Here is a 22,555-nt window from a genome sequence, read left to right on the forward strand (position 1 = left end):
AATTAGCAGCTGAAAAGACTGGACAAGTAGTTCCTTTGCTGAGCAAGCAGAAAAGGCAGTAACAGATGATTTCAAGGCTCCTACCTGAACATACATCTTTAGAAGGTGAGTGTGCACCTGCAGTTCCTTCGGGACCTCCACAGACTTCATGCCAATAAACCTCAGGAGGTCAAGGGGCACACCTGTGTCCCAGGTAGTGATGCATGCTTCCGGCTGAACCAGGCCCTGCCAGTGGGCCTGCAGGTGGGGGGTAGGAGGTCGGTAATTGGCCATGTTGGTTAAGTGGTCATTTAACTTGGCATAGTAGGAAGCTTTTATTTCAGACACCTCCTCCTGGGTCATGAGCCCATTGGCAATGAGGTGCTCTACATATGTGTCTGGGATGCTTTTTCGGGCCCTGTGAGAAAGAGAAGGGGGAAAAAAATCTGGTATGCACAATTCCAAGAGAGGCAGAGACGAGACAATTATTATGAAAGACATTATCACTGTTAAAATGCACTTAGGAAATGTCTTGGAACTAGATAGAAGCACTGTTTGAAGAATATTTCCTATATTTTCTATTTTAGGTGTATTGAGAATTATTTTATGGCCTAACACAGTCTCTCCTGGACAGTGTTTTATATATACTTGAGAAGAATGTATATTTTTCTGTTATTCAGAAAAATGGTTTATCTGAGTCTGTTAGATCACATTAGTTTATAATATTTTTCATTTTTTTTGTCGGTCCTGGGGCCTGAACTCTGGGCCTGGGCACTGTCCCTCAGCTCTTCAGCTTAAGGCTAGCCCTCTACCACTTAAGCCACAGTGCCACTTCTGACTTTTTCTGCTTATGTGATGCTGAGGAATGAAACCCAGGGCCTTATGCATGCAAGGCAAGCACTCTACCACTGAGCCACCTTCCCAGCCCTCAATTCTTTTTTAAAGACCATCTTGCTACATTGTCCAGGCTAATCTTAAAATCTTGGCCTCAAGTGATCTTCCTGTCTCAGCATCCTGTCTTGATTTTACAGATATGCCCACACACGCACACAAGCATGTGTACATACCCACACTACACACACACACACACACACCTGGATTATTCAACTCATTATTGAAAATGTTACCTTGAAGTTTCCAAGTATTGTAGAAATACCTATTCCTTATACTTATTACCTTACTCATGTAATTGTAATCCCTCTGTACATCATCTCTATAATAACAATAACCTAAATTAATAAGTAAATTAATAATAAGTAAATAAAGTAAAGTAAAGAAAGAATGTTGTCTATGTACTGCAATTTTGAAATACTGTAGTAAATTTTACCTTATATCAATTTTCACCTCAGTAAGTTAACAAGACATTAATCAAATTTTAACTAATCAATTAAAAATGCTCATGAGTAACAAGCTCTTCCAGATAAACAAGAGAAACAAATTTGCCATTATAAGTTTTTGTCTACATTCAGGTAGAAACTAGTGGAGTTTTCCTACAAATTGGCAACTTCTGGACAGTGATTTTCAAAGCTGACCACTTTATCTACTCTGCGTACCCTTACAGGGTACACAGTGATCCCGCTCAAGGCAAGCCCTATACCACTTGAGCCACAGAGCCACCTCCGGTTTTCTGGTTAATTTGAGATAAGAGTCTCATAGACTTTTCCTGCCCGGGCTGGCTTTGAACGGTGCTCCTCAGATCTCAGCCTCCTGAGTAGCTAGGATTACAGGCACTAACCACTGGCACCCAGCTTTATTATGATATTTTAAAGTATTAGCCAATATACTCCCAAATTGTCATTTCAATATCAGATCAGTATAGAAAGTCTTATTGAGCTACTTAGCATTTCCGTTTTACATGCTAAGTCTTTGAAATATGGTGTGTGTATTACACTTCCAGCGCATGTCCATCAGGACTGACCACACTTTAAATGCTCAAATGGCCAATTACTGGCTTAAATAGCCACTATGAAATGGTCATCTATTTCTCACCAAGGTTCAAAGTAGGTCCATATTTATGGATTGTAGAAGGGAATCATAGGTCCTATTCCTGATCCAACCAGCATCATACTAAGGAGCATCAAGCAAGGCTTTGCCCAAGTACTCCTACCTTAGTCTTCCCAACTGCTAAGTGAGTTGCTAAGCTGCCCTTCCTCATTCAACAAGCAAATGGAGTTTGAAGACTATGTGACCTATGGTGACCATCCCAGTTTGTTCAGGGCTGTCTCTGGAAAGTCTCATGTCCTAAGGAAACTAAGAGAATTGCCCATATACTTGAGAGTATCTATTAAAAATTAACAGGGTTTGGGAGTGTTGATCAGTGGTAGGTGTAAAGCCCCTGACTTCAATCCTAGCACTGCAAATAGATAGATAGATAGATAGATAGATAGATAGATAGATAGATAGATAGATGCAAGAATGCAAGCATTATGCAGTCAGAAGGCATATCAAATGAAGGTTTATGGTTGTACCTGATGATTTTATACATGATTGGATTGGTGAAGAAAGGCTCGTCCAGTTCATTGTGGCCCCACTGCCTGTAGCATAACAAATCAATAATCACATCTTTCCGGAATTGGCGCTGATATTCAAAAGCTAGTCGTGTGGCCCGGACTACTTCCTCTGGCCTGTCTCCATTGACGTGAATGATAGCACAGCCTACAAGCTTCCCTGAAGAAGGAAGTACACAGATGAAGGTCAATTCACTTAGAATGACATTAGCCTTTCCCCCAAGACCTACTGCCTGAATAGGAAGACAGCATTTGTACTCAAGAAGTTTGGTTTGGTTGGTGAGAATCAAGTCCAGTGACAAGTCCCAGATCCATCACTTCTTGTATAATCTTGTATAAACTTGGTAAGTTATAAATCTGAGTGCAGTTCTGCCTCTTAGTGAAATGTCAAGATTATATGAGCTAATAAACACAGTATTAAAACTTCATCATAATGCCTGATACAAAATAGTTAACATTATTTTTGCTATTACAATTGCTATTACCTTTCTTCCTGAGATAGAAGAGTCATTAAAGAATACATCCTAGGAAAAGACATTTACTTCAAAGAGAAATTCTAGACTAGTTCTGCACTCTCTCTACCAGACTATTTACAAAGACAGTTCCCATAGATAATTCTAAAAGGCTTCTATCTAAGCTTTGGGTACAAAAACGAAGAGTTTCTATTAGCCAGCAATTCTTGTAACAGGTTCTGTGAAAACAGGAATGGGTAATACAAGATCTGATTGCCCTTTTTTTTTGTCAGTCATGGCCTGGGCACTGTCCCCCAGCTCTTCAGCTCAAGGCAAGTGCTCTACCACTTGAGCCACAGCGCCACTTACAGTTTTCTGGTGGTTAATTGGAGATAAGAGTCTCACGGACTTTCCTGCCCAGACTGGCTTTGATGTACGCTTCTCAGATCTCAGCCTCCTGAGTAGCTAAGATTACAGGCATGAGCCACCTGCGCCCAGCAAGACTGCTTATATTTATAGATTAAAACAAGTTGCTTTTGCCAAGCAGAGGTGCCAAGCAGAGGTTGAGAACTGAGGATTTTGGTTCAAAGCCAGCTGGAGCAGGAAAGTCCATAAGGCTTTTCTCATATTAACTACCAAAAAGACAGAAATGGAACTGTGGCTCAAGTGGCAGAAAGCTAGCCTTGAGCAAAAACTTCAGGGACAGCAGCCAGGCCCTGAGTTCAAGGACCAGTATACACACACACACACACACAGTTGATCTTTACATTTTAATTCTCAGTAGGCTACCTCACCAATCTTAGGATTGAACATATTATTTTTTACTAAGTTCTTGGCATTCCAAGCTTGAATATTCTAAAGGTAATTCTCTAGTATTGTACTGTGTTACTGTGTTATTCTCTGACTTCTACCAGAAAGGGCTACTGAAGGAATTTGAGACAGGACACTCTATAAACTCTATCCTTTTATTATTTCCTTGGATTTCAAGAGCAAACTCAGGGATGAAAGCAAAGCTAGTGGTCAAGCACTTGCATGGCTTGCATGAAGTCCAGTGTTTGATCCCAAAAAAATCACAAAATAAGAATAATCATGGCAGTAGTAGTAGTAGTAGTAAATACCACACTCAGACTGTAAGAGTAATACTAACTTGAAAACTGAATAATTGCTAACCACATCTGATCCAAATTTTAACATGGGAAATGCAATAAAACTCACTGTTTTCAATGACCTACAAGTTTCTCTAAGAATTCCATATCCTTCAGAACAATCAACATCAATCCTGCCGTGTTACATACCAATATCACTACTGTATAAAGAAGACCTTCCTCTTTCTGCAGGAGTGGTGTAACCCAGCTGGTTATTGACAATCAAATGGATACTGCCACCAATTCTGAAATGTGGGAGGTTAGACAGTGTAAATGTTTCAAGAACAATTCCTTGACCGCAGAAAGATGCATCACCATGAACCTAAAACACAGGGGGATAGGGACATGAAGAATTAAGAAGTTTAGGTTTTTAGATTAAAATGCTTTTAAATACTAATAGAACAAAATGAGTTCTAAGAAATGAAAACAAGAAGTTTTTTCTTTGTTAAAATAAAATACTAATAAGAATATAAAAGCAACTGCTTTATCACTATTCTCCTGTTCTCCTCAAAGTATGCAGATTATAGGAATTCTTGGACTGGTTGGTCAGCCTGATGTCAAAGGCAGCTTTCAAAGATGCTCCTTCTGTTCTTTTCACTTCCCATCACCATCAGTTAACCCACCCCTCCCCATCACACCCTGTGCCATTGGTCCATGCAGCAAACACTGTAGTTTCCACAGCATCCTGTAAGGGGAGGGACTTACAGAGGCACAAAGAGAATCTCAGCTCTAGGAAACCTGGCGAGAAAATAGTCTGTAAAACCAGAGGAATGGGGCTGGGAAGGTGGCTCAGTGGTAGTGTGCTTGTCTTGCATGCACGAGGTCCTGGGTTCGATTCCTCAGCACCACATAAGCAAAAAGAAAAAAGCCAGAAGTGGCGCTGTGGCTCAAGTGGTAGAGCGCTAGCCTTGAGCTGAAGAGCTGAGGGACAGCGCCCAGGCCCAGAGTTCAGGCCCCATGACCAGACCCAAAAAAAAAAAAAGAAAGAAAACAGAGGAATAGCACACCACTTGGGCTCTCCCTCTCCCTAGCCACCTTGCCCAGGAAATGAGACTACACTTGCTCCCATCACCTAATCTTCACTGTAATATCATGAACATGACAAACACAAGAAGGTACAGGAGAAGAGAATGTCACATGCAAATGGAAGGTGGGTTTAAAGAAAAATGAAATACTGTGAAAGAATCTCTCCCATGTGCTAAGTTTCCAGAACATTCCAAGCCTGCTAGATCAGAATATCATTACAAACTCTGGTAGATAATGTGGTAAAGAAGGGCGATTTTTTCACATCTAAAATAATGATGGGGTTGAAGATCTCAGAAGAAAAAGTTTAAGACAACTGCAGAAATCATCTTTTCCTAAAATGTGATTTCACTTTCCTCTAATTTTCAGATCTATTTAACCCAGACATTCTTGCTCCCTGGTTTTCCCAACCTCTGGCCTCTCTTCCTGAAACTACAAGTACCTGTAAGCAAATGACTTTGTCCCCAGGCTGAGCTGAATCATTGGGAGAGTAGTCCCCATCCTGCCGAGACTGTTGTCTGCCACGAGTTTTCCCCACAGCCACGGGATTAACGGCTTCCAGGTGTGAGGGGTTCGGCAGCATTGTCACGTGGAGCGGACGGTGGGAACCAAAGTCCAGGTCCACAGACGATGTCAGGTGAGACAGGACATCTCCAATGGCTGAGACATTGTCTGGAAATTCACTTAAGCCTTGCATTTTACGGAACATCAGCTATTAGACAAATAGGAAAATGATACTTTTTTTTTATCACAATGGAGATTAGGGAGAAAGTGGCTAGTTTAAATACAATGAAAATAACGATGATGTAAATGTATTTGTAATTATTATAAATAGTCATTATCCAGGTGTGGCTCAGAGTTATTTGGTGATCTTCAGAATCAAGTAAAGTGCTAACATTTTAAGAAGAACATTTTAAGAGGAAAATAGCAAGCAGATTTCAATTAGAAAAACTTTTTAAAAATATACCTGTTATAATATATTTGCCAATAGGATTCTGTATCAATTTTGTTAAAAGTAAAAAAGAAACTAGTTGGGCTGGGAAGGTGGCTCAGTGGTAGAGCGCTTGCCTTGCATGCTCGAGGCCCTGGGTTCGATTCCTCAGCACCACATAAGCAAAAAGAAAAAAGCCGGAAGTGGCGCTGTGGCTCATGTGGTAGAGCGCTAGCCTTGAGCTGAAGAACTGAGGGACAGCGCCCAGGCCCAGAGTTCAGGCCCCACGACCGGACCCAAAAAAAAAAAAAAAGAAAGAAACTAGTCTGCATGCCAGTGGCTCATGCTTATAATCCAAGCTACTTGGGAGGCTGAGATCAGAAAGTTTGTGAGTTCAAGGCCAGGTCAGATACAAAAGTTCACAAGATCCATTCTCAACTGGGTACAATAGCATGCACTTGTTATCCTAGATATGTAAGAGGCTAAGGCTCTTGGTTCCAGGCCAGAGTGAACAGAAAAGTCTGTGAGACTTCATCTCAGTGGAAGAAACTGGGTGTGGAAACTGGTTGTACCTGTCATCCCATCTACAGAGGGAAGAAAAATTAAGAGGATCATAGTCCAGACTCATGCCTAGGAATGATTAGCCAGTGAACAAGAAAAGATTAGAAGCAGTGGAGCACCTGCCTAGCTAATACAAGGCCTTAAGTTCAAATCATAATACTACAAAAAAAAAAAGAGGAAACCAGTAAAATAGAATGCAATTCCACTTAGATAAAAGATTATGTATATTGCTTAACTCAAGCCATATCTGAAGATTATACCACGGAATTCTGGAAAGATTTCTTGATATATGAGCTCCTACTTCATTTTTGTCTTCTATGACACAGATATATAAACCATTTTGAAAATCAACAATACATTCTCAAAAGTCCTTCACTGATAAGTGACAAAACTGGATCCAAAACTAAGATTTAAACACCTAAATTCTAAATTAGCCAAACTATTTGAATACCTAGAACTTTCTCTAGCTTTGAACAACTTCTAATTGTCCTATATACAATAAAGAATAGGTATGTTCTTATAATTTCTTCATCTTGTAAGACTGTTTTATCTGAGTGATCTTAGGAATGTCATTTTTTGGTTTAAGAATTTCTGTACCTACTTAAGCATATGTCTGTATCTGCCAATCAGTTTAGTCTGGCATATTCTACCTTGACTCAATTACTAGTCCTTGTGTATGAGTATTTGTGTGATGCCCACTGGTACTGGGCTTAAACACAAGCCTTTATGCTTGTTTGGCTTTTACTTACAGCTGGTGCTCTAACACTTGAGACAAGCCTCCCTTTTAGGATTTTCTGGTTAACTGGAGGTGAAGTCCCATGGACTTTTCTGCCTAGGCTACCCTTGAACTGTGATTCTACAGGGCTCAATCTCCTGAGTAATTAGGATAAGCAACTAGCCTTTAAAAAATCAAAACAAATGAGATGTGAGAAATGTGTTTAAAAGACAACATATTGTTATATTATCCAGTCTGGCCTTGAATTCCTGAGTTCAAGTGATCTCCAGCCAAAACCTCACCACTAGCTGAGACTACCAAGAGTACACCACTATAATCAACTAACACCACATGAATTTTCTAAAGGTCTGAAGATTAATACATCATTCTCTGAGCTCTGGTTCACTCTAACTTTGACAAATCCTCAGAGCCTGACAAAACTCAGGGCCTGAGCACTGTCCCTGAGTTTCATTTGTTCAAGGCTAGCACTCTACCAGTTGAGCCATAATGCCACTTCCAGCTTTTTCTGTTTATGTGGTACTGAGGAATCGAACCCAGGGCTTCATGCATGCTAGACAAGCACTCTATCACTAGGCCACATTCCCAGCCTCTTAACAAATCATTTAACAGTTATAATTATTTTTAATCTTTTGGCCTATAAATTTATCCTGAAATGTATCCATGTATAAGGATAAAATTCTTCAATTTTAGATCTCTCTGATGGGTCCTTGACATAAAAATCTTCATTCTTGGGCTGGGAAGGTGGCTCAGTAGTAGAGCACTTGCCTTGTATGAGGCCCTGGGTTCGATTCCTCAGCACCACATAAGCAGGAAAAAAAAAAAAGCCAGAAGTGTCGCTGCGGCTCCAGTGGTAGAGCTCTAGCCTTGAGCTGAAGAGCTGAAGGACAGTGCCCAGGCCCAGAGTTCAGGCCCACTTCATTCTTGACTTCAAATCTTTTGGGCAATGTAAAAAGCAGCTAAGTTGGACTGTACAGAGATACCAAGAGCCAATCACTTATAAAGTACTCACTTTGAGCTGGGAAGGTGGCTCAGCGGTAGAGCGCTTGCCTTGTATGCATGAGACCCTGGGTTCAATTCCTCAGCACCACATAAGCAAAAAGAAAAAAGCCGGAAGTGGCGCTGTGGCTCAAGTGGTAGAGCGCTAGCCTTGAGCTGAAGAGCTGAGGGACAGCGCCCAGGCCCAGAGTTCAGGCCCCATGACCGGACCCAAAATAAATAAATAAATAAAAAATAAAGTACTCACTTTGGTGGTCATTGAGATAAATGTAGTATTAATTCTACTATAATCCAATAACTATAAACTTTGCATGACTTCTTGCAGAATTGTATAAAATTGCATACTTTGTTTGAACAAAGGGTATTAAATGAAAAAGGTATTGTCAAAGGATAAAATTCAGTTCTATTTCCATCATCCTTTAACTTCCCTGAGAGGAGAAAGCGTCCATACAAAAACACACATTAAAACAACCCAAGTAGTGAATATCAGTTCTAGCTGTCAGCATTAAATTTCGCCCATTCACAACCTGGACCACTGCTCAGATGTTTACTTGACTTGCTAAGGGCAACGACTCCCACAGTTTTATTGCGTTTCAGTGCACTGCACAGTATTGGGAAGAAACACAGAAAACAACCTCACCTCTGGAGGTAACTGCAGAAGGCCTGTCAATAAATTCAGCCTCCCTCGATGGGGCATCCCAATGATGACATCAGTTATCCCGCTGTAGGCTGACATCTTCAGCAACTCATGAAAAAAGCCCATCATGCTTTCAGCCCCTTCACCTCCATAGCGCTTCACTGTGGCAAATTTGGTGGCCAGAAAGTGGTCAAACTCCTGTGGAACATCAAGTCAGACATGTTAGCTGCTCAGGTGAAAGACAAATGAGTTATGTGTGTTGTGACACGATCCCACAATACGCCAGTGGCCAGAGCTGTGCCCATTCCCTATCCCAGGGAGACATAAGTAACTCATGGACAGCTCTGCCAAGGATACAGTGGGGGTTGCAAATCAACTTATTCAGAGAACCTTGTTACATATGTGCTCTAGACTAGGGACTAGTTATGAGATGAGATCTCTGTGCCTCTTTTAATTAGTGTTTTAGTAGAGGCTTCTACAGTACTAGTTAATCAAGACCACTATCCAACCGTCAAAATTATTGGGAAGAAGCTTGGTGTCATCTAAACATGCGTGAATCTTGATCACCCTTCTTTTAGAGATTCTATTCCACTAATTTATATCCAGAGCCTCTTCCATGGAGAAGACAAAGAGAAAAAAGCACTTAAGGACTTTGTTGTCTTTTATAAAGTAACTAGACAAATACAAAAAATACTTATTTTTTTTTGGGGGGGGCAGGGGTAGTGGCTTTAACTCTGGGCCTGAGTGCTGTCCCTCAGCATTTCAGCTCAAGGCAAGCACTCTACCACTTGAGCCACAGTGCCACTTCCAGTTTCCAATTTAGAGTCTCATGGAATTTCCTGCCAGGCCTGGCTTTGAACCATGATCCTCAGATCTCAGCCTCCTTAGTAGCTAGCATTACAGGTGTAAGCCACCAGCATCCAGCATAAAATACTGTGACTTAGGAGAAACAAAAGCTTAAATGTCTGATGGTCCTATTACGCTGCTACTTAGAATAAAGTGCTGTGTGTTGTATTGTCTGCTATATTAAAGCAATGAAGGCAAGTTAAAGCAAATTCAGAGTCAGTGCTGTAAATTTTTCCCTTCAGTAGTTATCATTGTAGGGAGAGACTTGACCTCTCCTATTGAGACAAGGTGCTACTTTCATACCTGAGATTCTAACATTAATTTTGACAGATGTTTTCGCTCTTCCGTGGTAAATGGCTCCTTTTTCAGCTCCTCAAACCGCCTCATAAACCAGTCTTTCTCTTCCTGGGTCTGAAGTTGGGCAGTTTCAATAGAAATTGGCCCACAGAAGATCTGGTTCAAATAGGCTAATACTTCCTCCAGAGAGGCTTCTTCCTTGCCCATGTTCAATAATCCTAGGGAATGAATCAAAGGGATCATAGCAAAAAATCATTAACCATGCAGAAAGTTTTCTGGAGGGCTGGGAAGGTGGCTTAGTGGTAGAGCACTTGCCTTGCATGCCTGAGGCCCTGGGTTCGATTCCTCAGCACCACATAAGAAAAAAGAAAAAAGCCGGAAGTGGCGCTGTGACTCAAGTGGTAGAGCGCTAGCCTTGAGCTGAAGAGCTGAGGGACAGTGCCCAGGCCCAGAGTTCAGACTCCACGACCGGACCCAAAAAAAAAAAAGTTTTCTGGAATATACTGAAAGAACTACTTCAATCCATAGCACTTCAATATTAATAAATTGCCGGGCGCCGGTGGCTCACGCCTGTAATCCTAGCTACTCAGGAGGCTGAGATCTGAGGATCGCGGTTCAAAGCCAGCCCGGGCAGGAAAGTCTGTGAAACTCTTATCTCCAATAAACCACTAGAAAACCAGAAGTGGCACTGTAGCTCAAGTGGTAGAGCGCTAGCATTGAGCTGAAGAGCTGAGGGACAGTGCCCAGGCCCAGAGTTCCTATGACTGACAATAATAATAATAATAATAATAATAATAATAATAATAAATTAAGTCATAATTGATATTCAGTTATACTTTTTTCTTTTGGTGGGAAAATGAACTCAAGGCCTCACATATAATCAAGTAGGTTATCACTGAGCTATAACGCAACCTTATTTAGATTATTCTGAAGACAAAATTTAAAATATGGTCAAAAGCCACGTGCTGGTGGCTCACATCTGTAATCCTAGCTACTCAGGAGGCTGAGATCTGAGGATCGCAGTTCAAAGCCAGCCCAGGCAGCAATGTCTGTGATACTCTTATCTCCAATTAACCACCAGAAAAAATACAGAAGTGGCTCTGTGGCTCAAGTAGTAGAGGGCTAGCCTTGGGCTGAAGAGCTGAGGGACACCAAGTTCAAGACCCATGACTGGCCAAAAAAAAAAAAAAATGGTCAAAGACTATGAAATAGTAAAACTAGGAAAATAAAAAACAACCTTTCTCTGTGTGTGTGTGTGTGTGTGTGTGTGTGTGTGCGTGCTCGCGTGGGCATGCCAGTCCTGGGGCTTGCATTCAGGGCCAGGGTGCTGTCCCTGAGCTTCTTTTGCACAAGACTAGCACTCTACCACATAAGCCACAACTACATTTGCAACTTTTTGGTATTTTATTGGAGGTCAGAGTCTCTTAGACTTTCCTGCCTGGGCTGGTTTTGACTGTGAACCTCAGATCTCAGCCTGCTGAGAAGCTAAGATTACAGGTGTGAGCTACAGGCACTTGTATGAAGTTCCCCCTTTCTTTTTTTTTTTTTTGTCAGTCATGGTGCCAGAACTCTGGGCCTGGGCACTGTCCCTCAGCTCTTCAGCTCAAGGCTAGAGCTCTACCACTTGAGCCACAGCGCCACTTCTGGCTTTTTTCTTTTTGCTTATGTGGTGCTGAGGAATGGAACCCAGGGCCTCATGCATGCAAGGCAAGCACTCTACCACTGAGCCACCTTCCCAGCCCGTGAAACAGGCCCTCTCTTAAGAACACCTCCAGGCCAGTCTTGCCTGAAGACAACTGTGTCCCTCCTTTCTCCTCATTGGAGAAGCTCAGTGGAGGCCTCAGCTCTTCAAATGTGTAAGTTCTCCACAAACATCCAAAAGAACCCTGCCTCATGTGGGTGGGCAGTTCTCCTCTTCTCTCCTTCCCAGCTACTTTCTTACCTGTGGTGGTCAAGGGTCCCTGCAGTGTCTCCACGAGGGCTTGGATTTCAGGCACCTTGTCTAGCAGGTCTTGTCCAGTGATGAGAGGGTTGATCTGGGCAGCTTTGTGACCATGCTCACAGTATGCTGCCACCAATCTGGAAAGGCCATGATCAACTAGATAAGAGGAAAACAAAACAGTGCAGTTAAGGAGATGCCCACAAATCACAAAAATTAGCTTTCTAAAGCTCACACTGCAGCCTTCCACCTTGTTAATACCTTATTTCTACTCACCACATCTGCCAGTGATTTTCAAGACTAAATTCTATCAGAATTCAGATAAACCTTATTTCTCTATATGACAGCCAAAGTCATATAAATAAGAAAATGAGTACAGACTTGTAAAAATAACGATACACATAAATTCATATGTGTATAATGAAAAATGGAAAGTGACCTTTTGTGTGTGTGTATGTGTGTGCCAGTCCTAGGGTTTGCACCTAGGGCCTGGGCGCTGTCCCTGAGCTTTTTTTTCTTTTTTCTTTTTTTTGCTCAAGGCTAACACTCCACCACTGCAGCCACAGCTCCACATCAGCTTCTTGGTAGTTAGTGGGGTTAAGTCTCACAGACTTTCCTGACCCAGCTGGCTTCAAACCATGATCCTAAGATCTCAGCCTCCTGAGTGGCTAGGATGTGAGCTCAGCAAGACATTTGTTTTTTAAAGTATAAGAGCTTAACCCTGCCAGTGGCTCACTCCTAATCCTAGCTACTCAGGAGGCTGAAATCTGAGGATCACAATTCAAAGCCAGCCCGGCAGGAAAATCTGTGAGACTCTTATTTCCAATAAACAACTAGAGAACCAGAAGTGGCTCTGTGACTCAAGTGGTAGAGCACTAGCCTTGAACTGAAGAGCTGAGGGACAGAGCCCAGGCCCAGAGTTCAGGCCCCATGACCGGCCCTCCCCCCTCCCCCCCCCCAAAAAAAATGCTTAACTATTATACTTTTTAGTTCTGCATTCGTGTTCCAGAATTTGATTTTCTTTATCTTTGCAAATCTATACAGCTCTTCAATTTTTTTGAAGCTTTTTCTTTATAACTGCAGTAACGATTCCTATTATTTCCAACATAAAGAGTCCCACAACCTCAATCACTACCAAAGCTGAGTGCAGAGCTATAAATCACTAAGAGTACTTTGGCTTCCAACAGATCAAATCCTCTTTAATCTCGTGATGGGCTCTAAATACTGACATATAGTTTTATGTTTTCTTTGTAATTCTTTATACCCAAGAATCACAACTCCTAAACCCATCTCCATTGTAAATTACTATTTTTTTAATAAATTCCAAATCAATGCACCAGACTCTCAATCCCCAAAACCAAAATAAATAAATAAATAAATAAATAAAAGCACGTGTGGAAGCTCATAGCTGTAAACCCTATATACACAGAGACAGAGGTAGGAGAGTTGTAGTTCAAGGCTAGCCCCAGGTACCAGACTCTCTCTAAAAAATAACTAAAGGAAAATGACTAGTGAGTTGTCTCAAGTACCTAGCAAGGAAGCATGAAAACCTAAATTCAGACCTCAATATTGAATAAATGAATAAATAAATAAAATTTACTTGACAACCGAGATTTACACCCATCATCAAGTTAGCTACAAAAAGCAATCAATCCTCATGGGTCAAAGTTTATCTAGTGAAATCATTGCTATGTAAAAGGCCATTACAATCAAATTCAATATTTCCTCTAAGTCTGAGTACAAGTGAAGTGTTAGTGAATGATGTGGTCATCCTTTGCAAGCACCAATTCTAACCAAGATAAACATATGTAGAAAAGACATCAATGATGGGTGAAGAAGAGCAGGGAGGCTCCATAACCTACCTATATCTCTTCCCACTTCACTATGCAGTCCAGGCTGGCCTTGTCCTTGATATCCTCCTGCCTCAGCCTCCCAAGGTCTCGGCTCTACCTCGAGCCCAGCCACCAAGTTAGTTTTTGTTGTTGTTCTTTATTTAGTAGTTTATTGAGATACATTCTTGCTATGTAACTCAGGCTAACCTTGAACTTGCAATCCTCTTACATTTGAATCCCACGTACTGGGATTTCAGCACTGTGTGACTTTTGATGTGTCCATTTTCATTGTCCTTTCATTTACTTTGCCAGCCAATAGAAAAAAGTAACATACAGCATTCTTAACACTAACTCATCAATACCAAGATAGTACCTTTCATGACAAATTGCACACATCATGAAAAAAAAAATTAAAGCCATCCTTGGCCTTGTCAGACTGCTTCCTATTTCAGTTGCAAGATTAACCATAAACATATGCTTACACAGAATTTAAGGAAAAATTAAGAAAATCTTTATCTTCACAAAGCATAATGATAGTATATTGCCCCATACATAAAGGGCTTACTCTCCTGATTGTACAGGCAAAATTCAAACATACCATTTAGTAGGTGAACTGCAGAGAACCAAGCCTATTTCTATTTCTATGTAAGAAATAAGAAGTTGGAGCTATCCATTTCAACAAAGATGGAAATTTAGCCTTGCTAACAGGAATGGATTCTTGTGCCAGGCACCGGTGGCTAACGCCTGTAATCCTAGCTACTCAGAGGGCTGAGATCTGAGGACCATGGTTCAAAGCCAGTCTGTGAGATTCTTATCTCCAATAAACCACTCAGGAAACCACAAATGGTGCAGTGCCTCTAGTTGTAGAGTGCTAAACTTGAGCTGAAGGGCTGAGGGAGAGTGTTCAGGCCCAGAGTTCAAGCCCCATGATTCCCCCCCCCACCCAAAAAAAGAAAAAAACAAAACAAGAATGGATTCTCTGTGGTATCAGAGCCTAGAATGCAGAGCCTGGCAAGGTTGAAAAATAAGAAGCACTTGGGAGAGATGATTCTAGGTTGGGAAGTGTGACTCTATCAACAAAAAAAGCTGAAAATGTGCCGCCTGAAGTTCCAACCCTCAGTATTCACTCCCCCTACACACAAAGACAGCTTTTCCATCTATATCGCAGGCTTGTGTGGATATTGACCATGTTTGGACCAAAACAATGCTACTGGAGGTCAAATATATAACTCTCTTTTCTCCTTCCTTCCACACAGCCTAGTAGAATAATTTACAAAAACAATTCTAAAACAGGAATTTTCTGACACAGAAAGAAAAAAAAGCTGCCATATCTACACATAGTGGTAATTTGGAAATGTTACTCCATTAGCCTCTACATTTTACTCAAAATATTTTAAAAACATAAAATTAAAGTTATTACCCTTCCCAACAAAATTCCTTAAATCAGATCCTGCAACTGCGACACAAACAACTGCTTCTAGGGGAAAAAATTGTCTCTAGAATTAATTTTGCTCTTCCCTCCCAGAACCCTCCTTTATATAAGAGAGAGAGAAAAAAAATAGTATTCTAGAAACTCACCTCAATCTGGGGAAAAGGGAAGGACCAGAGCTGGGAACCAGTATTTGAAACACTGAAACTATTAATGCATACTTAAGATTGAAGTTTAGAGTTAGGGTTAGGGCTAGAGAACAAGTCCGAGGAAGCTGAAGAAGTTGCTCAGAGGTACATGGCCCTAAGTTCGATTCCTAATATAAGAAAAATTTGAAAAGTACAACAATTTGAAAAGTCAAATATACCTAGTCTTAACCTAAATCAGGATTTACAACCTATGTTGGCCAAAATGCATTCCCTAAGGAGAAAACAGTTTTTTTTCTTTCTTTCTTTTTTTTTTTTTTAGATGTTCCCTAAGGTGAAGAAAGGGCAAAATCCTGAAGTTACCACCGGAGTGTGATACAACATTCAAAGGTCAGGAGCTCACAAGCCGAAAAGAATCTTTCACATTGATCTACTCTTTGTCCCTTCAAAGATGCAAAATATTTTCTCACATTGTTTGTATTTGTCCTCTATTCGGGGGAGACAAAGAGCCTACATACTTAATTTTGGATGTCAAAGGCATGAATTTATTCTTAAGCCGTGAAGACTTATCCTGACAGGGTGGGTAACAGCAGTTAGAGGAAGAAGAAAGTTTGGGGATTTATGTTGACAGAATGAATGACTTCAGAAAACCTTCCCTCCTCACTGTTCAAAATCCAGGGAGGGGCCATAGCTGGTTGCCAAAGTGCAGAGAATTGGCAGAACCCACGGTCTTACACGTGAGCATGCAAACAAGGATGTCAAAAGTGAATGTTTATGCCTGCTATTCCACTAAAATCAGCAGCAACTTGTTCTAGGTTCAGCAGAATTCAAGCTGAGGGCTGGGTAGTCACCGACACAGATAAATGCCATCCTAGTCCAAGACCACAACCAACAATCCTGCCTCTCCCCAGGGGCTGTCCCGGGCTGGCACCCCAACATGCCCACGCACACGTGGGCCCCGAGGAAGACTCGGGACATGGAGGCTGGGGTTACATTTAGAACTTGGGATCCTGCCTCCCACTTCCGAGTTTATGGACGATGGACGGACAGAAAACAGAAATCCTCCCCAAACCAGGACCCAACTTGGAAAGTTCGAGACTACCTAAGAGTGGAACCAATGCTGAGTCACACCCGCACCCTCCTGCCCCAGGGCCCCAGGTCTGTTTCCCCAACCTGACTCCCAACAACCGCCCCCACAGCACCCCCACCCCAGCGACCCCGGTCCCCACTCCGACCTGGGGGCCGCGCCGGGCCGTCCCGGAGCTCGCGGCTCGCGGCCTTCCTGGGCGGGCAGCCGTAGACACCCCTCTCCGTCTGGTAGCCGCGCCTGGGGAGCAGGGGACGGGACCAGAGGAGAGTCCTTCGTGCAGCGGCCGCGGTGGCCAAGGCCATGTCCGCCCTGGTCCTGTGCCCTGGAGCCGCGGCTGGAAGAAAAGCGGTGGCCGCGGGAAGACTGGGGGGGTCCACGGGCGGGAGCGGAGGGAGCTGCAGAGCAAGCTGCAGAGCGCGCCACGCCACGCCTGGCCCAGAGCCCCACCCACGAGACGACGCCCCCGCGTTTCATTGGCCCTGGGCTCTGCTTCTAGGAGCCAATCAGAAGCTGCGACGAAGCCACGCCCAGGATCGGAGGGGTCCGGGCAAAGTCTGGCTGGACTCCTACTTGGGAGGAAAGCCTGAAGCAGACTTATACATAACTGGGCATTTCCGTGCAGCGTACAGGGTCTCGCCCATCACCCCAGAAAGCAGTGTACTTTAATGACAGAACACAAGGGACACTTAAAGGATATTGGGAGGAAGAATAAAATAAAATAATCTATCCCCAAGTTGGGCCTGCCCACGACTATCATCCTAGTTACTCAGATGCCGAGATTTTTAAAGCCTGCTGGAGCAGAGAAGTGAGAGAAACTCTTATCTCCTAGTTAATCACCGAAAAAGGTAGAAGTGGCACGGAGGCTCAAAAGGAGTTCTCGGATAGCACCTAGACCCAGAGTTCAAACCCCAAGACCAGCACGATAAATTGACAGATAGGTAGGTAGGTAGGTAGGTAGATAGATAGATAGATAGATAGATAGATAGATAGATAGATAGATAGATAGATAGATAGATAGATAGATAGATAGATAGATAGATAGATAGATAGATAGATAGATAGATAGATAGATAGATATTGGATGTGTAGATCCTCCCCCTACTAGAAACATTGAGAAAGAATAGGGAGAGGAAGGCAGTAGAAATTTTTGTTAGGAAATGGAAAGGCTTGGAAAAAATTATATTAAGTGAAGCAAGCCAGGCCCAAAGAAACATAGGTCCCATGGTTTCCCTTATTTGCAATATCTAGTATATGTCTGAGTCAAGTAGAAAAGGTCAGATAAGGTGATGTTAGGGAAATGAACCCTAAGATATGTATTCAAATATTTTTTTTCTTTCATGCAATTGTTTCTAACACATTTATAAAATTATTTCTTTGTTGCTTTCTATGTCCCTCCCCCACAGTATAACCCCTGCTTTCACTGAATTTGATGTCCGTATAATTTGTGGAGGGGAAGGGAAAAAACAAATAGTTTAAATAGGGATACAGGTGGACCCATTGCAACAAAGAGATGTACAAGTCTTTAGGTCGAAAATGAACTTTACAACTTCGGTGGGGGGGGGAGCGGGGAGGATTGGGTGGGGGGGGTGGGGGGGAGTCGGGGGAGGATAGGAAGGGATGGGAAGGGCAAACAAAGGAGGAGGCTACAATGCTTGATAAGAAATGTACTCATTATCTTGCCCATGTAATTGTAACCCCTCTGTACAGTATTTTCACAATAAAAAATATAAATAAAAAGAAAAGGTTATATAATACAAGTCAAAAGAAATCGGACGTGGGCTCTTACAGCAGTGTAAGAATACTAGAATACTTAAGAATCTTGTTTGGTTTACCTCTGAGTTTCCCATAAGATTTTATTTTACTGCTAGAATCGAGGTGGGGGAGGGGGTGGAGGGGACGGGTGCATCCTTCCCCAGCTACCCAGCCATCATTCTGGATAGCTTGGCCGTTGTACCCCATTCTCCTAAAAAAATTTTTACTAGAAACATAAAGATCTCCTGGGCTTTTGTCCTACAAAGCAGCCTGCTGAAGAGATTCATAAACGACAGTAGGCCTTTCTGGTCACAATACAGTCCAATATTTTCAGGGACAGGCCTTTAAATGTCTGTACTGATCATGTTGTGTGAGATCCCAAAAAAGCCAAGCTGTGAGACCCAAAAGGATTGGGGGTTTGAAAAGCCTTCTTTCAACATACTCTCAGAACGCAGAGTTTCCTGGAAGGGTAAGTAGTCCTGGCTTAACAGAATTCATATTTCTGTCCTGGGTGAGAGCTAATTCCACCCTAAACTTTCCACCCTAAACTTTCTGGGACCTTGAGGGTAGACTAAGGTTTATGCAAATTGTAAGCTGTTTACTGTTTAGCTCCATTCCCTAGATAAGGAAGCCAGCTACCACAAGTATACAAAAACATTGTCTCACCTCAATGTTTATACTTTACTTTCTGCACATCCTCCCCTATATGAAACCAATAAACACCTTGGTGAATGGAATCTTAGGCTCTGAAGCTGGCTTAAGACTATAGTTCACAGGCTGGGAAGGTAGCTTAGTGGTAGAGCACTTGCCTTGCATGCATGAGGCCCTGGGTTCGATTCCTCAGCACTACATAAGCAAAAAGAAAAAAGCCAGAAGTGGCGCTGTGGCTCAAGTGGTAGAGCACTAGCCTTGAGCTGAAGAGCTGAGGGACAGTGCCCAGGCCCAGAGTTTAGGACCCACGACCAGACCCCCCCCCCAAAAAAAGACTATAGCTCACCAGTTACCCCAAACCTAAATTCCACAGTCCCATCTCTGTTACTGCCTTGCTCTGGGTGGCAGTGAGTTAAGACGCACCCAATGGATAGCAACAATAGTGGCTACAGACTACTTTATCTAAGGGCTGCCATTTGCATTGTGCTACATGATCATATCCACTGCAAATACTGAAAATAAGCTATGCTGTATTAAAGGTGGAAGTAAATACTGTTGCCAGTGCAGGGAAAGCTATATGAAGTCATGGGTGCTTATGTGGGGTGTCCTACTTTCTATTTGCTTCCATTTATGATTTGATGAATCTGATAGAGAAGAGCACATTTGCCACCTGCTAAAGATCAAATTTTAGCAAATAGTTAATACAGATTGTTATATATAATACTCTCTTCTAAGTGATTTTTTTTGGGGGGTCCGGTCGTGGGGGCTGAACTCTGGGCCTGGGCGCTGTCCCTCAACTCTTCAGCTCAAGGCTAGTGCTCTACCACTTGAGCCACAGCACCACTTCCTGCTTTTTTCTTTTTGCTTACGTAGTGCTGAGAAATCAAACCCAGGGCCTCAGGCATGCAAGGCAAGCGCTCTACCACTGAGCCACCTTCCCAGCCCCTTCTAAGTGCTTTTTGTCTCTTTCCTAATTTAAATCTTCCCTGTAATCTAGCAAGGTATGTACAACCATTAGCTCCATTTTATAAGTGAAGAAACCAAGTTACAAAGAGTTAAATTGTTCAGGATCACAAAGCTAGTCTCTGAAGGAAATTCAGATCAGACATTCTGGTGTCTTGGTAGACACCTGTCAAACTATTCCACAAAAGATCTAGATGCAACCTAATGCTGTTGGGGTGCTGATGGCTCATGCCTATAATTCTAGCTACTCAGGAGTCTGAGATCTGAGCATTGCGATTTGGATCCAGTTGTAGGGCCTGAACTCTGGGCCTGGGCACTGTCCCTCAGCTCTTCAGCTCAAGGCTAGCACTCTACCACTTGAGCCACAGTACCACTTCCACCTTTTTTTTCTGCTTATGTGGTGCTGAGGAATCGAACCCAGGGCCTCATGCATGCAAGGCATGCGCTCTACCACGAGCTACCTTCCCAGCCCTGAGCATTGTGATTTGAAGCCAACTTGGGCAGAAAAGTCTGTGAGACATATTTCCAGTTAGCAAGCAAAAAGTCAAAAGTAGAGGTATGGCTCAAGAAGCAGAGCACCAGCCTTGAGGGAGAAGCCAAGCAACAGCACAAAGCTCTTAGTTCAAGCCCTAGTATAATGCTAATTTTTATCTTCACTGGCAGAACTCCTGTCCTGTATATACCTGAATTTATCCAATCACAGTAGATGAAGTGGAGCTTGGAATACAAAAATATAAATGCTACCCTAAGGGAATTTTCCTCCATTCAATCAATTTTGTCTATAAGTATCTGATTGGACATAATTTAATATTTTTATGTGTTTTTTTTAACTTGTGCCAGTACTAAGCTTGAACTCATGGCTTTGAGATGTGAGCTTTTTTTTTTTTTTTTGCTCTACCTTGGCTCATATCACTTAAGCCACACCCCCATTTTCCAGTGAAGATAGAATATGTTTCCATCCTCAGCAGGGGGAGATGAACTTTCCCACAGTGGGACAGACAGGGGAAGAGGTGTGTGAAAATCTGTTGCAATTTGGCAACTTGTGAAGTTGGAAAGGTTGAAGGGGAGCATTGAGAACAGCTTTTTCGATTTTATGCCTTCTACCCAGAGTCAGTAAATCTTCCAAAGGACGGTAGGAACTCTAGTAAGGCAAGTTACTGTGGTTTTAGTGATTGGCGGTTGGCCAAGTAACGGTTTTACCTGTCGTCCTTCGGGCTCTGTCCACCTTCCAGAACCATTAGGTCCTTTCCCAGTCCTTGACCGTATAAGGTAAGGTCTCCTTCGCCTGGGCCAGGCATCCCAGCGCTCAGATCTGCACAGCTTGGTGGCTCCGCAAGGCCCAAGCTGCCATCAGATCCTGGTATGAACAGAGGCGAGGGTCTGGCGAGCGGAGGCAACTTTGTCCCTGATCCCAGCTGCCCTGCAGCCCTGTGCGGGAAAGCCAGGTTGGCCGACGGTCACGCTGGGCTTCACACCCCCATCAGGTCCCCAAATTTCCTTTTACTTTTTAATAATGGTAAAGACAGAGCCGGTCGCCAGTGACTCACTCCTGTAATCCTAGCTACTCAGGAGGCTGAGATCTGAGGATGGAGGTTCAAAGCCAGCCCGGGGCAAGGAAAGACCATGAGACTCTTATTTCCAATAAACCACCAGAAACCCTGAAGTGGTGCTGTGGCTCAAATGGTAGAGTGCCAGCCTTGGGCTGTAGAGCTGAGGGATAACGCCCAGGCCCAGAGTTCAAGACCCACGACCAACATGGGGTGGAAAGGGAGGGGGAAAATTGTGAAGACGAGAGCCACGGTGTTTTGGGCCCATGTGCCCTCCGTGAATGATTTCTGATGATGCGTTTGTTCGTTCTTTGAGTATATGCTTCCTTCCAGAGTTCCAACATTTCAAATTTCTAAAAGTCTATCTTTGTCATTTGTGAACAACACAATCAATTACCTCTTTTCTTTTTCTTTCTCAGAGCTGCGGGTGGAACCCAGGACTTAAATATGCTAGGCAAGTACTCTAACAATTGAGCTACACCCCAACCCCCCAAAATTATCTTGATTTATCTTATACTTTTTTGTTACTTTCTTTGATTAGTCATAAACTGTATTATGAAATTACATATTTTTGATGCTTATCTTCTACGTGTGTATGAAGAATATATGCCACTTCTCAAGTGGTAGAGCGTTAGCCTTGAGCTGAAGAGCTGAGGGACAGCGCCCAGGCCTAGTTCAAGTCCCATTACCAACCAAAAAAAAAAAAAAAAAAGAGTATATGCCACTTTAATTTATTCATATATATGTATGTAATAGCCACATATGTGTAATTACATATAATTTTTACATATATGCAATAATCCTTTTATTATCTGCATGGGATCAATATATGGTTTTGTACCTCTTATATTTTGTGGACACTGCAACCAAACACCTTTTTGTTAAAAGCCTTGAGCTCTTTACTCATTATTTGCTGACTTCCTTCCTTCTAAAGCTTTGTGTATTTTCTTTTCCCCTTCAATGACTCTTCAATATACTTTTTCTACATTGATTTCCTTAATCTTTTGTTTTGTGGGGGTTGAGTCGACCTGCTAAGCACATACCACACTATTACACCCCAGTCCACTTCTCCATGATGTTTTCCTTCCTTCCTTCT

At 42.5% G+C, this 22,555-nt stretch overlaps 1 protein-coding gene across 1 annotated transcript in view; it reads right to left on the reverse strand.

Annotated features, from left to right (window-relative positions):
- Window positions 1-16,924, reverse strand: part of Dhtkd1 (dehydrogenase E1 and transketolase domain containing 1) — a 34,849-nt gene extending 17,925 nt beyond the window's left edge. Inside the window, exons 1-8 of the mRNA XM_042686187.1 lie at window positions 16,692-16,924; window positions 12,053-12,208; window positions 10,117-10,328; window positions 8,971-9,165; window positions 5,549-5,818; window positions 4,234-4,405; window positions 2,448-2,646; window positions 85-397 (exon numbers count right to left, since the gene is read on the reverse strand). Of these exons, the coding sequence (XP_042542121.1) occupies window positions 85-397; window positions 2,448-2,646; window positions 4,234-4,405; window positions 5,549-5,818; window positions 8,971-9,165; window positions 10,117-10,328; window positions 12,053-12,208; window positions 16,692-16,848 (1,674 nt within the window). The 5' untranslated portion in view covers window positions 16,849-16,924. The remainder of the gene's footprint in view (window positions 1-84; window positions 398-2,447; window positions 2,647-4,233; window positions 4,406-5,548; window positions 5,819-8,970; window positions 9,166-10,116; window positions 10,329-12,052; window positions 12,209-16,691) is intronic.
- Between the last annotated feature and the right edge of the window lie 5,631 nt (window positions 16,925-22,555).

The sequence above is a fragment of the Dipodomys spectabilis genome, unplaced genomic scaffold (assembly GCF_019054845.1).
Source record: "Dipodomys spectabilis isolate Male_0828 unplaced genomic scaffold, ASM1905484v1 ptg000096l, whole genome shotgun sequence".
NCBI classification, from domain to species: domain Eukaryota; kingdom Metazoa; phylum Chordata; class Mammalia; order Rodentia; family Heteromyidae; genus Dipodomys; species Dipodomys spectabilis.